Raw genomic sequence first — 14,642 nt, forward strand, 5'->3', positions numbered from 1 at the left:
CACACAGTATTCCTCCAAGTCTCCAGATAAAAATGGTACCTCACTTGTGTTGGTAGGCCACAACAGGAAATGCCCCAAAACACTGTGGACACATCAAAATGATCAAATCCAAAACTACCTGTTTTTGCTGAGGGGGCATCTGTGTTTTTGATCCTGGGCTCAGCAGCGATCTAGTGAAACCTACTAAACCCAGACATTTCTGAAAACTAGACACCTGAGTGAGTCCAGGGAGCTGTGACTTCTGTGGATCACCCAGTGTTTTCATACCCAGAATCCTCAGTAAACCTCAAATTTAGCTAAACAAAATCAAATTTTTCCCACATTTCTGTGTGGGATCATCGCACCAGCACAAATTTCATACCACCCAACGTTCCCCTCTCTCTTCCAATAAAAATGATACCTCACTTGTGTAGGTGGGCCAAGTGACTGCGACAGGAAAGAGCCAAAAACATGTTACAATTCAGGGGGAACCAAAGCGGGTCAAAAAGGGCAGTTTGAGAAAAAACCTTTTTAGGCAAGTGGGGCAGAATTATTATTGGTATGGATGCGACAATGCTGGGTGGTAGGAATTTTGTGGATTTCTGCAGATTCAGGAAGGTTCCATCACAAAAATATGGGGAAAATGTGTGATTTCAAGTAAAGTTGGGAGTTTGCTGGGCATTGTGGGTAAGAAAATGGTGTGGTTGTGTGAGAAGCACAACACGCTGGACACACCCAGATGTCCCAAAGTCTAAAAAGTGCAGTCCTCACCATTCCAAGTGGGGCGATCTTGAGAGTTCGACAAGCTCTCATGGCCCAAATGTAAAACCAAAACCCAAATTAATCAAATGTCCTCTTGCTTGCCATTGGGATGAGATCTTTTATGTGCGGGGAGAGAGCAGAAAGACTGTTACCCCCTTCAGTTGAGGTGGGGACATAACTATGCTCATACTGGTTGATAGCCACCACCCCACAATTTTTTTTCATTCCCTAGCATCTAGTAGGCTTTTACGCTTTGTCTCTCCCCCACTGCCCCCCCCCACCCCCAGGAGTGGATCGGGGGTAACTGTCCTGTCTGCCCACCGGTGGGAAGAACCCCACCCTCCTTTTTTTTTTTTTTTTTTTTTTTTTAAACCTCTTCCCTGGTGGTTGGTGGGTTTTCTGCCCCAATTGGGGGCAGATAGGCCTTACAAAAACAGGCTGATATGCCCCTGGGGGGGCAGAAATGGCCAACAATAATGTTCTCCCATGGGGAGCGACCCTTGCCCAAGGGGCTGCCCCCCAAAACAAAACACACACACCTATCCCTGGTGCCTAAGTGGTTTCTGCCACCCCTGGGGGCAGAAATGGACTAAAATAAATTTGCTCCCCATCTGTAAAAAAAATAAAAATAAACAAAAACCTTGGTGCCTTGTGGTTTCTGCCCCCCCCCCCCCCTTGGGGGCAGATCAGCCTAATTAAAATAAGCTGATCTCCCCCCAAGGGGGGCAGAAATGCCCTAAAATAAATTTGCCCCCCAGGGGAGCAACCCTTGCGTAAGGGGTCGCTCCCCTTGTGTGAAACTGACGTAAAAAAAAATCCCTGGTGTCTAGCGGTTTCTGCCCCCCTTTCGGGCAGATTGGCCTAATAAAAATAGGCAGATCTGCCCCCAAGGGGGGCAGAAAGGGCCTAAAACAATTTCCCCCCCAGGAGAGCGACCCTTGCCTAAGTGAGCGCTCCCCACATGTAAATAAGTAAACAAAAAATGATCTCTGGTGTCTAGTGGCTTCTGCCCCAACTGTCCAAAGAGTTGCTCCTTTTTATTGTTTATATTATAATCCCTGGTGTCTTGTGGGCATTTCTGCAGCCCAATTCATATCTTTCTGTCCGCCCCCTCCCCCGATCGGAAGAGAAATGCAAGCATTTCTCTTCCGATCGCATGGGAACGGCCTCTGATCAGGTCAGCAGATGTTTGCGCACTTACGTCATCAGACGTCAGTGGGAGGGTGGGGTTGGAAGGGGAAAGTGATTCCCCTTCCATCCCTGCCCATGGGAGGGGGGTGGGAGGCTCACAGGGGGAGACCAGCTCATCCAGGGAAGCAGAGGGGGTTAAAGGATTGTTGGGGTCCAGGAAAGGACTATTTTGAGGACCCCTGTTTGCAGTGTTGGCTCCTCTGTTATGGCAGAGGAGTGTCTCCCCATGCCTGCAACTACACACCTTTAACATTAAAACGATAATAAACATAGTTTATTATTGTTTTATTGTTAAAGGGGCTGGGCCATGGGGCGTAACAGGGATGGAGGGGAAGTGCACAGCACTCCCCTCAATGAGCATGTGTGTTTGGCTGACCGTCTCAGGCCAACCAAACACACATGCGCACACAGCTCTCTCCAACCGGGTACTGTGATGCCGGGTTGGAGACCGCAGGCAAAGGCTTCCAGTCTGCCTCGGAGCGCTCGGTGAGGGCACCCCAGCCAATCCTAACGCTGCTTTCATGCTGGGAGCAGCATTAGGATTGGCTGCAGGGCAGGCTGGGATACTGTGCCTGCAAATGGAGCCAGCAACGCGGCGGCTCGCAGTAAGGTAAGGATTTTTTTTTATTTAATGTTGTCCCATTTGTTTGGTGTGATCCCCCACTACGCTTTGCCCTGCCCCTTTACCGCACGGCGAGCTGCGACTGCCTGTTTGGAGAAACTAAGAATTTTATTACCCATTTTCTGCCTATTCAAAACATATATTGCCTAACAATCTTGAATTAAACCTTGAAGGTTGAGATACAAATATACATAGAAGTGAGAAAGACATGGTGGCCCTTGGATGGTGGGCTCCATGGGCATTTCCTGAGCGTGGAGAAGTGTGGCACAATGGTTAGAGCGGCAGACCCTGATGCAGAGATCTGGTCTGGGGCCAGGGTTCAATTCCCACCTCGCCAGGTCTTGGGCTCAATTCCCTTGGACCAAATAATTCTCGCCTCTGTGCCTAATCTAATTAATGGGTCCCACAACGTAACACTGGGCAATAGCCTGCTTAATCTCCACATCGGCCCTCACAGTGCTTGGCTGCTTCGCTTCACCCTGGGGCTGTTCAGGAGTGGGCACCTCACAGGGAAAAGCCAGGAGGGGTTCCACAACGGTATGCGTACAGCGCCTTGAGACCCTAACGGGTGAGTAGTGCGCTATACAAGTACAACGTTTTTCCTCAGTTAGTCCACGCCATAAAATGTCTCTGAGCATAAAATCGCCCACATTTTACCCTTCTGTAAGGTAATTTTCAAACGTCTGTAGATGAGCAAAATGCCTACGCTGAATTGTTTCCCCTGTGACATGGCAACAAACCGGAATGACACAGACATTCTGAAGCACATTAAGCAGCACAAGTCTGCTTCTACAACCCACCCCTCCTCACAAAAGAGGCCGCAACCAGGTCACAAGTATTCTCATTGACCGCACCATACAAATAAATGGGATTCCCCTCTGCCAGTTTTCAGCCCCTATCCTCCTTTTCTGCAGAAAGGTGAGATTTAAAAAAATTAATGTTGGTGGCAAAAGACAACTAGCAATTGATCTCCTGCCACCCCTTCCACATCCTTGGCCAGCCCCAATTTCCCACCAGTCCTGTGTTTCTCTTTTCCTCTGCACAGCAGCACTCAGATTCCTGGTTGGCTCTGGCTCCACAGTATGTAAGTGATGGTGAAAGTCATAGATTTTGTTGACATGCTAGTTACACTGGTGAAACATTAGGTCATTTCGTTGGATAGACCATGTGGCCAGTGGTTTGGTACCCAGTGGCATGTGGTGCCAGTAGCAGGCGTGGTGTGCACTGTAGCACCATACTGGTGAAATCAATCATTGGTGACTTATAAAGGCAAAATACATGTGAAACGGTAATTAAATTAGAAGCCACTGGTTATGATGTAGAAGTTGGTGTAACTAATGCTCGAGCAATAAACTTGCCAAGCTAGCACCTGAAAGAGTGTGCATAAAAAAAGCTAAGGGTCAGCGAATATTAACATATTTTTGTGTGGTTTAGTCCTCTCCCCCATGTGTGTCTTTCTAGAGGAATTCGACAGTGGATCAAAGATGAAAGGCAGTACTTTTTTGCCTGTCATGTTTTCTATGGTTGCATTTACTTCAAACGAGTGTTGCTAAGTGATGAGAATAAATAGCGGGTTGGCAAAATCAGCTTTTCATCTGTGTATCTGATCAGATTTGGAAATGGTCCCTTCCTCCCAGGAAGGAAAGTCTGCCAAATGCATAATAACTTATGGGTATTTGCTCTAATTTTGTTGTCAGGTGTGATATCATCACACATTTCCTATAGGATGTCATTTGGGATGTCAGTTAAAGTCCACTAATTGTGACCTTTGTGATTTTTGTTGCTTTTCTCTTATTCATAAAATTCGCACCGCTAATGTTTTTCAGGAGCGGTGTGCAGGGTTTTATTTTGCTAATATACTTTAGCAACGCATGACAGTAAAGATGTGTCTTCTCCACATGTTTGATCTTTTTGTAGGGGGTTCCATTCAATTCAGTGCATTGTTGCACTTGTTTTTTTGACACAAAAATAGGCTCGTTGGAAGCTGCAATTACGAGTTCTCCTGTTTTGCCAGACTGGTCTTCTAAACAAAATTGTAGCCATAGATTCGGTTCATGTAAGTGAGATCTGCTTACAAGGGCAGCCCACTAAACACTGCCCATGGACAAAAGGAGCCTCTCAAGATTTCACGAAAGAGTGCATCACGTAAACACCCAACGTAACAGGAAAGCACAGACCATGTCTGAAAGCCTGAGTGGTTTACCAAACAAAAACATATGTAATGCTAAGCATTGCAATTTTTGGCACCATGGCTCATTCACTTTTCAACTCAAGTATAAAATAAATCGAGTTACAATTTCTTTAATATTTCGTTCAATTTCCTAATTTGTGTCCAGTGATGATGCTCTCTCTAGAATTGGGAAGAGGCTAATGGTCCTTCAATACTGACACCTGTAATGTGATGATCAAATTATTTTAACTGAGAAAAAATGCAAGTGTCCTTTATGCCGCATCATTCACCCAAAATCCTCAAAGTTAATTAGTGACATTTAAACCACTTCTTATGTTAATTTTTCTTATAGAGCACATGCTCTTCAATGGTTTCTTGGCACTTTACGCAGACATCAGTGGAGGGGTAGAGATTCATTGGAAGGAGATGCCTTTGTTTATCAAGCTTATTGGCTGAGTGCAATGTGTTAAGATTTCTGTGGAATTGCTTTAAGGCAGATTCAAGGCGAGTGCGGTCAGGCACAGCGTTCCAAGAGCTAATATGGCAACGAGTGGCTTGGCGTGTGCAGAACTCGGGTGGCGTGGATGAATGTATTTGCCCACTTCCTTAGTTGAGAAGTGGGGAGGTGTTCCCCTCAAGCTCCCAAAGACAAGACAGCAGGTTTAGAAAAGAATGTGATACTTTACCGGAAGCTGATGCATTTCTTGGACAAGGGAGGTGACATGCCTGCTTCTTGGGAGCTGACGTATTAATCACGTTGCCTCATTTCGAATGACTTGTAACCTGTGCGGGGTAGTATTGGGTTGTCTCAAATAAAATGGATTATCATAATCGAGCCTGGAAATGATAACCCCCATCACTATCATTGTTCGTTACTCAGTAGGTTAGGATGGGGCTATTTTCCGCCACATTTGGACTGGGTGCAGCCTCGAATTGTTTTGTAATTATTATTTCTTTAATTGCTAGATTCTGTAATTGAGACATCGTTACACAACATGACCCAAAGAATAAATGGTTCCAGAGACTGGAATAAAGTGACTTGCTGAGTGTGTCAATTGGATTCTCCAGTTTTCTGCTAATTCAAAGTGAAGAAAGAAAGAACGAAAATGTGAACTGTTCTTGGCATGTCTGTTAAGCAATATGAACAATGACGTCAGTTGTATACGATCCTGAATTAACACACGGTTAACAATGCTATGATGTAATGGATCAGGGGCCTCAGCTATGAGGAAGGAGCCTCGCCACACTGGATTGTGGTGAAAGGTAAAATAAAATGATAATAACGCGATGTTATTATCATTTTATTTTTACTGGGCGTATGGGAACGGGGCTGGGCTGGAGGGAGGGGGCCAGAAGAGGGCTGTAGGTGTTTTTTTCAGAACAAAGGCCCCATGTCTCTTTAGCCGGCCGCCTTGGGCCACCCAACCAGACATGCACACTTTGCATGTTTTCTACCCAGCTGTATTGTTCATCCGAGTGGATAACATGCACAGGCTTCCCCCTCCCAGTCTGAGTGGCAAAGCAGGCTGCTCAGACCAATCACGACGCTGATGTCATGCTGGTGACAGCAACTTTGTGATTGGCTGGGAGCCTGTGTGCAGCTGGAACAGGACGAGTCCGGAGGCGAGACAAACGTGTCTCCCTCGAAGGTAAGCATTTTTTTTTTTCCTTTTTTTTCTTTTTTTTTTTTCCTCCAGTCCCACCCAGCCACCCCCGTTGAGTGGCAGCCACCACTGTAATGGAAATCTTTAGTGTCCATCCTACATGGATACTGTTGGTTCTGTTATCCCTAGAACTGGTGATCCGTTGGAGTGAATATCACAGGTGGGAAATCTTTATCTGTGACAAAGGTGTTTGTCCTGAGCTCCACCTGGCCTTACCAATGCTTTGCCTTTAATTGAGATTTCTTATTTGTTAAACAACCCGATTAGAATTGTGATATAGACAACCAGTTTTTTGGGTGCATGGGCCCAGTGAACAAAATGTATAGTTTCATTGCAACTATAGCTTACTTCAAACCTTTGGGTCTTGCTAGTATTCTTGTTATGATGTTCTAGGTGCTTGAGAATTTGAGAATTGGGGCTAGATTAAAGGGGAAAAGTTTGCTGATCGATGTTAAGTCAAGTTGTAGCAGAGTCTTCAGTCACAATGATGGATCCTAAAGGCTACTATTGCAAGAATAGAAAGATCCCATGAGTTTTTCAGCCAGCTCTTTGACATGGCTTTTATTTGCATCATAATGTGAGTTATGATGGTACACCATGAGTTGTCATGATCAAAATGTTATTTTGATTTGATTGCTTTTCTACGAGAGAAATGAATGTGTAGCTTGATTCCACTGTACAAGTCTTCATTTCTCTCTTACAGCCTGGCCTCGGTACCGGATCATCGGATCCCCAGAATCAGGCCAGTACAACCTGGAGATCAGAGATGCGGAACTTGATGATGATAAAGTGTATGAATGCCAGGCCACCGAGGCAGCCCTCCGCTCACGTCGGGCCAAGCTCACTGTATTAAGTAAGGGTTTCTGGTGTTCATTTTCTCCATTCTCTGCTTTTACTATGTCTTCCTGCCCTTTTCAAATACATTTAAATCTGGAATTTAAATGGAAAACCATTGAGTAATATTTTAAATCGTAAACAGTTTAAGTTGGTAAAAAAAATACAAGTCATAAATAATTTAATAATTAAATTCATTAATAAGTCATTAATGCATAGGCTTATGCAAAACGTTGTCTCAAAAATCAGCAATAAATAAATTATTTTGGTTTGAATCTTGTAGACACTCAGTTTGTCAACCATAAAAGCTAAGCTAATAACAATATCATTTTACACATTTTTTGTAAAATTGGTTTAAATACTTAGCAAAATATATATATATATATATTTTTTGGTAATATATCAAGAAATGTCTTTAAGCAGTATCTTTGCTTGCAGTCATAGAAAGCAAAGAGTGGTCACTATTCGCAAACGTATTCCATACTCTTATTTTCTGACTCTTGTATGTTGTGTTGGGCATCATGCAAAAATCTTTTTTCTTTTTAATTGTACTCTGTGTTTCTGACGAACCCTCGGCCTGAATACTTTTCATCCACACATCTGAGCATCCAAATAGGTGAAACAAGTTGGAGATTGCTTAAAATTTTTCTGAGATAACTTGGCTTTGCAGTCTTCTAGTGACATTGATTTTAAATCAGGACATTACTGTTTAGTATTTGACTAGATGTATTGAACTTATACATACCTCAACATTTGCTTGTATTTTACATCTGGGGTAAACTCTTTTCAGAAAGGGCTGTGGAGGAGGGGTCAAGGAGTAGCGCGGATAGGATATGTAGATGACAGAATACTTTAAACTCTTCTGGTCAATATCTTATATACATTTCTCTTGCACCGCCATCGGTTTTACACGTGTTAACATTAAAATAGTTCATAATTCATGTAGATAATTTTACATTCGTTTTTTTTAACTAAAAGAAAAAAACTTCCCTGAAAACTATTAACATAATTTCACGAATAGCAACAAAGATGGCAAAAAAGTGCTTCAAAGTTCAGGAAGAAACTAGCTTCATGTGTGGAGGCCCTGTCCACAACCTTTCTGCAGCGGTAAGTTAAGGTCATGCAAGCCGAAAAATAACATATGACCCCCTATGTGAATAAGCATTCTGCTACCATTTTCCTGATGATGTGATAAACTTTGCTGCTTTTAAGAGCATTCTGGCACCCCAAGTGACTAGCCAGTTCTATTTTATACGCAAGCCTGTCTTGCATATACAGTGGGAGTTTGATAGCTGATTGTAAGATAATAGTGTTCCCAAACGTTGGCACCCATTCCAGGAGGCATCAGCTTGCAAACAGCCATTAAGAATCCATTCCATTAAAACTAAGAAGCAAAATGTAACTTTGCCTAAGATGGTTTTTCTTCCCCCAGCCCTGGTGACTTTGACTGTTTGCTTCACAGCATTGTTCCAGAATAGGGCCAACAAACGTCTGCCATGGTGTAGACACAAGAGCCCTTTCTCGAGATCAACCTTCTTCATTGTTTGGGCTCAGATCTGTTCTCTATTGAACGTGTGGTACACACATCTTTTACCTCTGCCTACTTCTAAAATATGCTGACGCGTTCCCGCCACGTGCCTCCACAGTTCCTTTCCTGTGGGATTCCTCTGCAGTGTGCTTCCTTGGCCTGCCTCGAGAGAAACAACACAATTAAAGATGAAGAGCTTAAATTGATCTCGGCCACTGGTAATCACTCCGGGCTGCATTCCTGTCCAGCATTTTTTGCTCATGTTCAACACCAGACAGGCAACAATTTACTGCAAATGAGCTTTGGTCGTACTCTAGTAGGAAAACTCCAGCCCAAACTGACACACCATTCCCCGCCTCCTCTGAATGGGAACGTAAGTACCCCAGATCAGTGTCAGCCTTGTTTGGCCTCATCAGTGATGAGCATCTTAAGGGCTAAGCACAGTGAGCAATGGGAACCAAAGATCCCTCGAATCAAAAGGATGCCTGTAACAGACTAGGACGTGCAGGCAAGATGGCGTCCCTGTGGCTCATCTCAACAGGGCCATGATCAGAGCCAAAAATAAAGTAGGCGAAGCCGGTCAGAAGCCACTAGAGAGTTACAGTAACTAGTTATTCCAGAATATTAGTTTCTAATACTGGACTGGAATTAAGGATAAGTGGTTTGAATACACATGAAAATCCTGCATAATTAAATATTAACTGCCACCAAATATTTCTGATTAGGCCTCAACAGGGCCATGTTGCATCCATTACATTCGGAGTAATTTGCGATTCCCGTTCTCATGTTAGTGGTAAATACAATGTATGCACTGTTGGTGATGGTTGCTATCCCAGAGTTTCAAGCACCGCACGCACAAGTTCTTGCAGACCTATAAAACCCCAATAGCTGTTTAATTATGCACATCTGAATTATTTATGATAATGTTATGCTTTTAGAAAGTGCTTAACATACAGTGGCATTTGGGGGCTCCAAGGGCAGTTCCAGCGGCAGCTCAACCGCTATGGCGGAGGAGCAACACCCCCCCCCCCACCAGCAGCTGCAAAACTTTAATAGTAAAATGATATTAAACAATGTTTATTATTGTTTTATTTTTAAAGGGGGCGTCCATGGGGGATGACAGGCACTGGGGAAGTGGTGTGCACTCCCCTCAGTAGGCATGTGTGTTTGGCCAGCCATCTTGTAACGGACAAACACATGTGAGCACTGAGCTCTCTCCAAAACAGTACTGTGTTCCTGGGTTGGAAACAGGAGTCCCAGGCTCCCAGTCTGCATGAGAGCGCAAAGCCTAGGGCGCTCAGGCCAATCCTAACACTGCTCCCAAGCATAAGAGCAGCGTTGGGATTGGCCGCAGGGCAGGCTGGAAGTCTGTGCCTGGCAGCCTGCAGTTCAGCGGAGACCCGATGAGCTGCAAAGCAGAGGGTTCAAGGAAAAGTAGGTTTTTTTTTGGTTTTTTTCTTGTTGGTTTTTTTTTAATTTAATTTTTTATTTATTTTGTCTAGTTCACCCTCCCTTTGTCCAGCTGCGACTGGGGCAGTCATCATGTATTTTGAGGGCATTGTACCACCGAGGAATGGAATGCTGCGTATTTCTGTCTTTAACATTACTGGAACAGGTTCTGTTCAGGGCATTTAAATGCCGTTAGAACTTGATCATGTTTTTGAAATTGAAATCTTGCTGAACAATTGTGCATTTCTTACAAAAGCGTCACTTGCAATCGAAATGCTTTTTAGGAATTCAGAAACAGTGCCACTAGGAAGGAAATTGTGGATGAACTTTATTACCAGAATGTTAAATGAAGGGTACAAAATCAGCAAATTGGATGAAAAGCGGTGACAAACAATCCCTGTGTTCATCATGTAAATTGTATATTTACGTCGCCCCTCTATTAGGCTTGACAGTTTCTCCTCATCACAAATAAGATTTTTGTTTTTAAGTTGTGGCTTCACAGCGCAGCTGACTGAAGACGCATTGTGACTAGTTCTTTAAAATATACTTAAACTAAAACCGCGCGATGGGAGCGCGGAAAGAGGCCGGTCCCTCCACCCCCAACCCCTTTTATTCCCTCCCCTTAAACCCACCCCCACTTACCTTTTCCCCCAATCCCTGTCCCCTTCGCCGTCACTTCCTTCCCGAACAGTCCTGCGGGAAGACTAGAGCGTTGCTCTTGCTTCCCGCGGGCCCCTCCAAATTTTGTTGCAACGAGAGGAGTACTACTCTCTTGTCTCATATTTAGGGAATCATTTCGCCTTCCATGTTTTGCTCACCATGGAATGCTTGAGGGACTATTTTACCTCTGAAAAGTGCACTCCGTCATCAAACACTGTCGTTACTAACGCGGAGTCCCGCCCACTCACACAGTACTTGTAACCACTACATTATTACTCTGTCATTTCTAGAGCCACTGGAAATATGCAGCGCTGCGGGGTTTTTCAACTAGTTAAGATTTTGTTACAGTTTACAGGTGCTCCACCACTTGCTGCTTATTTTTCAGATTTCATCCGTTAAATATGTTTGATTCCAAAGTTAATTAAAACAAAAAGAGATGAAATGACCCTGGTCTTTTATTTCTGTGTGAGCTCGTGTTTGAAAATATCCTAGAACCAGGCTGAATGATCTCATGGCTCTGAAATCTCTACGATTCGCTACAAGTGGCAAATGCATTATAGAAGTACTGGTAACATCATTTAACAAACAATATTGGAAATAAACTGCTCTGCGGAGGCCAGAACAGCTCTGAAATGTTTGCGACCCCACCTACTCGGCCCTCCCAAGAAACTCTGGGGCTTGTTACTGCCTGCCTCAGGTCCTCGCAATCAGCTGAGGTTAAACAGCTCGCTTTCGATTTTTTTTTGTCTTTGACAATCAAAGGATAATTCTGCATTATTTCAAGGATGAAACAATAACATGACTATGAATGCCATCAATTCTACTTGGGGGGTGTTTAAAATTCCTCCTCCTCACACGTATTTTTCTTCAGAATTACCGATTGCAGAATAAATGTGCGGCGCCCAAGGCAATCATTATATATTCACATAATTAGCCGGAGCTCTCCTGGGCAATTAGTCATCCAGGGGCTGCTTCTGAATTCTTACTCTTACACTAGCATTTAACCACCGCAATCACCTACAAAATCATACATAAACTGCTCTTTTATCCCCGTTGCTGCTTTGTACAAAAGTTTAAAGGGGTCATCCAGTGAAAATTAAATTTGCCCCTTATCCATTCCCACTTCTCAAACAATGAGAGTTTTGGAATGTTTCTTTGCCTGATGAAGTCTCTTTTGGTTCTATAACCCATTGTCACATCATTCACCTGACATCTTTAGGGAGATAATTTAGTTGATTGGTTTATATTGTTGCAAAGTAGAAAGGTTAATATTCCAAGGCTGACTATAGCGCATACTGCAGAAAGGTGATCTGAGAGAGTTTATAAACCATAACGCAGTGGTTTTAAAGCCGAGCCCATCCAGTTGGGGGAAAAAATGTGCCCCTTCCCCGGGAATTTTTCACAATTATTCTATTATGTTGGCAATGTTTAAATATGCCTCCACTTGTTTAAACATTGCAGTTAAGTTGTTACCTTTAAAAAAAAAAAATGTAGTGAATGTTTTTTCTGCTTAACACAAAGCACTGTTATCTGCTTAATGCTTCTTTTGGCCGGAGCCTGGCGCCCCCCTGGGATCACTTGAGGCCCCCAGTTTGAAGACACTGACATAACCATAAGGTACATGTAGCGTTGGGAAATTGATTCCCAAATGGGAGTAGCACAGAAAGGCCAGGCCCTGTTAGGGTAATCCACGCTGCAAGGTCACCATCCATAAATGATCTGGTATACTGCTACATTTCCCCCGCTTTACTACCTGTACACAATGCGCAGGTGGTGGAAGTCTGCAGCTGGAAGACTGCAGCTGCTGTGCATCTTTTTGGAAGCTGTGTAGCCTAAGGTATAATATTTCGGCTCCTACCTTGAGCATTCTTGCCCGATTGCCTCCTACTGTAGCCCATTAAAGAACCCTGTAAATTCAGGCTGACACGTTTTCTGAGATGTGGTTTGTACACTGAATTATAGAATGCCTCCTGTTACCCAAATGCAAAAAGAACAGATGATGGACAGAATGCTGAACAAATCAAAGATTCACCCCACCCCCAGACACCCAGGCTGATGAAGTGCATCGGTACCCTCGCCAAGAGTCTCACTCTTGGTGTACATTATTGGTTCATGAAGACAGTGGTCATATGAAGTCAAGTGTGTTAAACTTGCATGCTATTTAGATATCTGAATATCGGTGGTCCAGCCTCTTGGGCAATGGCACACATGACCAAAAACACCAAGATTACAACTGAACAGGAAAGAGAAAATAGTAACTTTTAATCGACTAGAGTAATCTGGTGACAGAAGGTTTGCAATGAATGGGAATCATTTGCTTATTAGTTATTCGGAAAATCTAGCATAGCCCTGTCCATTGCATCCTCAAGTTGGGCACATCTGCACTATATTCTTTTCAGGAAGTAGAATGGTGAGCACAAGCTCTTTCTGAAGGACTCTGGTCCGTTACTTTGTTCACTGGCCACCGAAGAGTTTCTGTATGCATTTAAAAAAATATATATACTCTAGTCAGAACTGCCCATTAAAGGGAACCTGACCCACTGAATTGTTTTTCAGGGCCTCAGTAAGTGATCCCATTGGGCTAAGGTGATTGACGGTGTATTTCTGTAGCAATGTTAGGTTTTTGAATGCATTCCACCAAGACAGTACTTGGTAGGACTACACAAGGACCACTCACGGTAACTGGGCGAGGACTACTTAATGGGATTAAAGGGGGGCTCCCTAGGTCTGTTGTCAGGCTCGCTCGGAGAGGGTTAGTGATTGCTTGATCGCTTACATGATTCAATAAGACAAGTTTACAACTCACTTTGACCAGCTTTAGACTCAATGAGAGAGAATAACACACTATGGTGACTTAATTTTCTTTGTTTTAAATGGGGTGTTCAAAAGCACCTCTTTTCAAGCTGGTTCTCTTTCCACCCCCCTAGAGTACTCTGCCAGCTGTGAAGAAGAGACCTGGCAATGGTGAAATATGCATCTGGAGTGAAGAGGCGCAATGGTTCTGACCTGCCCCTTCAGCAACATTGATACTGACATTGTTCACCCTTTTTGCATAATCGTTCATCTTCTATCGTGCAGGGAAAAGGAAGAGCAGACCAACCAGCGTGTGGTGAGAAAGGGAAAAATAAACTCTATCCTGCTTCCACCCACCTCGAGACAAGGCGACATTCTAGTCCCACCCAAAAGTGAATTATAACTTTTCCCAAAAAAGGGGAAGGGCCACAGGTTTAGTCATATGCACAGAATAGATGTGCACCTAGTTGCTTCCTTTGCTCTCTTAAGTTATGAAATGCTTTGAAAAGGGTGAGCTTATGACATATTGATGAGATACTGGGGAGAAACATTTTCACTAGCTTCCTCTGAGCCATCTTTCTTAAAATATTATTTAACATATAAAATGAATAATATTAACCATCTCTCAAACTACATTTCTAAGTTGTCTTTTGGACATATTTTTTAAGTCTGCAGAGAAAATGAAGACTAATGAACATATTTATAGAGTAGGTCTGCTGCATGACAGGACACTGGCCGTTACACTGACCTTGAGGTATATGCTAGTAAAGCACATCAGATAGTGTAACCACCAGTGCTTTAAATGGGCCGGTACTGTCCGGTATTGAGTACCGGCACTTTTTTATTTTGAGAGGGAGAGTACCGGCTCTTCTCAAGAAAAACGTAATACTTTTAATTGGAGAGTACCGGCACTTCTCAGAAACAAGCCGGTACTTTGGCACTCTGGCACAGAGTACCTGCACTTTAATTTTTCCATTTCAAGCACTGGTA

General features: G+C 43.5%; 1 protein-coding gene across 1 annotated transcript in view; it reads left to right on the forward strand.

The window, feature by feature from the left end:
* The window catches only part of KIRREL1 (kirre like nephrin family adhesion molecule 1), a 415,875-nt gene that overhangs the window by 310,964 nt on the left and 90,269 nt on the right, over window positions 1-14,642 (forward strand). Inside the window, exon 3 of the mRNA XM_069217892.1 lies at window positions 7,092-7,241. Within this exon, the coding sequence (XP_069073993.1) occupies window positions 7,092-7,241 (150 nt within the window). The remainder of the gene's footprint in view (window positions 1-7,091; window positions 7,242-14,642) is intronic.

The sequence above is a fragment of the Pleurodeles waltl genome, chromosome 12, assembly GCF_031143425.1.
Source record: "Pleurodeles waltl isolate 20211129_DDA chromosome 12, aPleWal1.hap1.20221129, whole genome shotgun sequence".
NCBI classification, from domain to species: Eukaryota; Metazoa; Chordata; class Amphibia; order Caudata; family Salamandridae; genus Pleurodeles; species Pleurodeles waltl.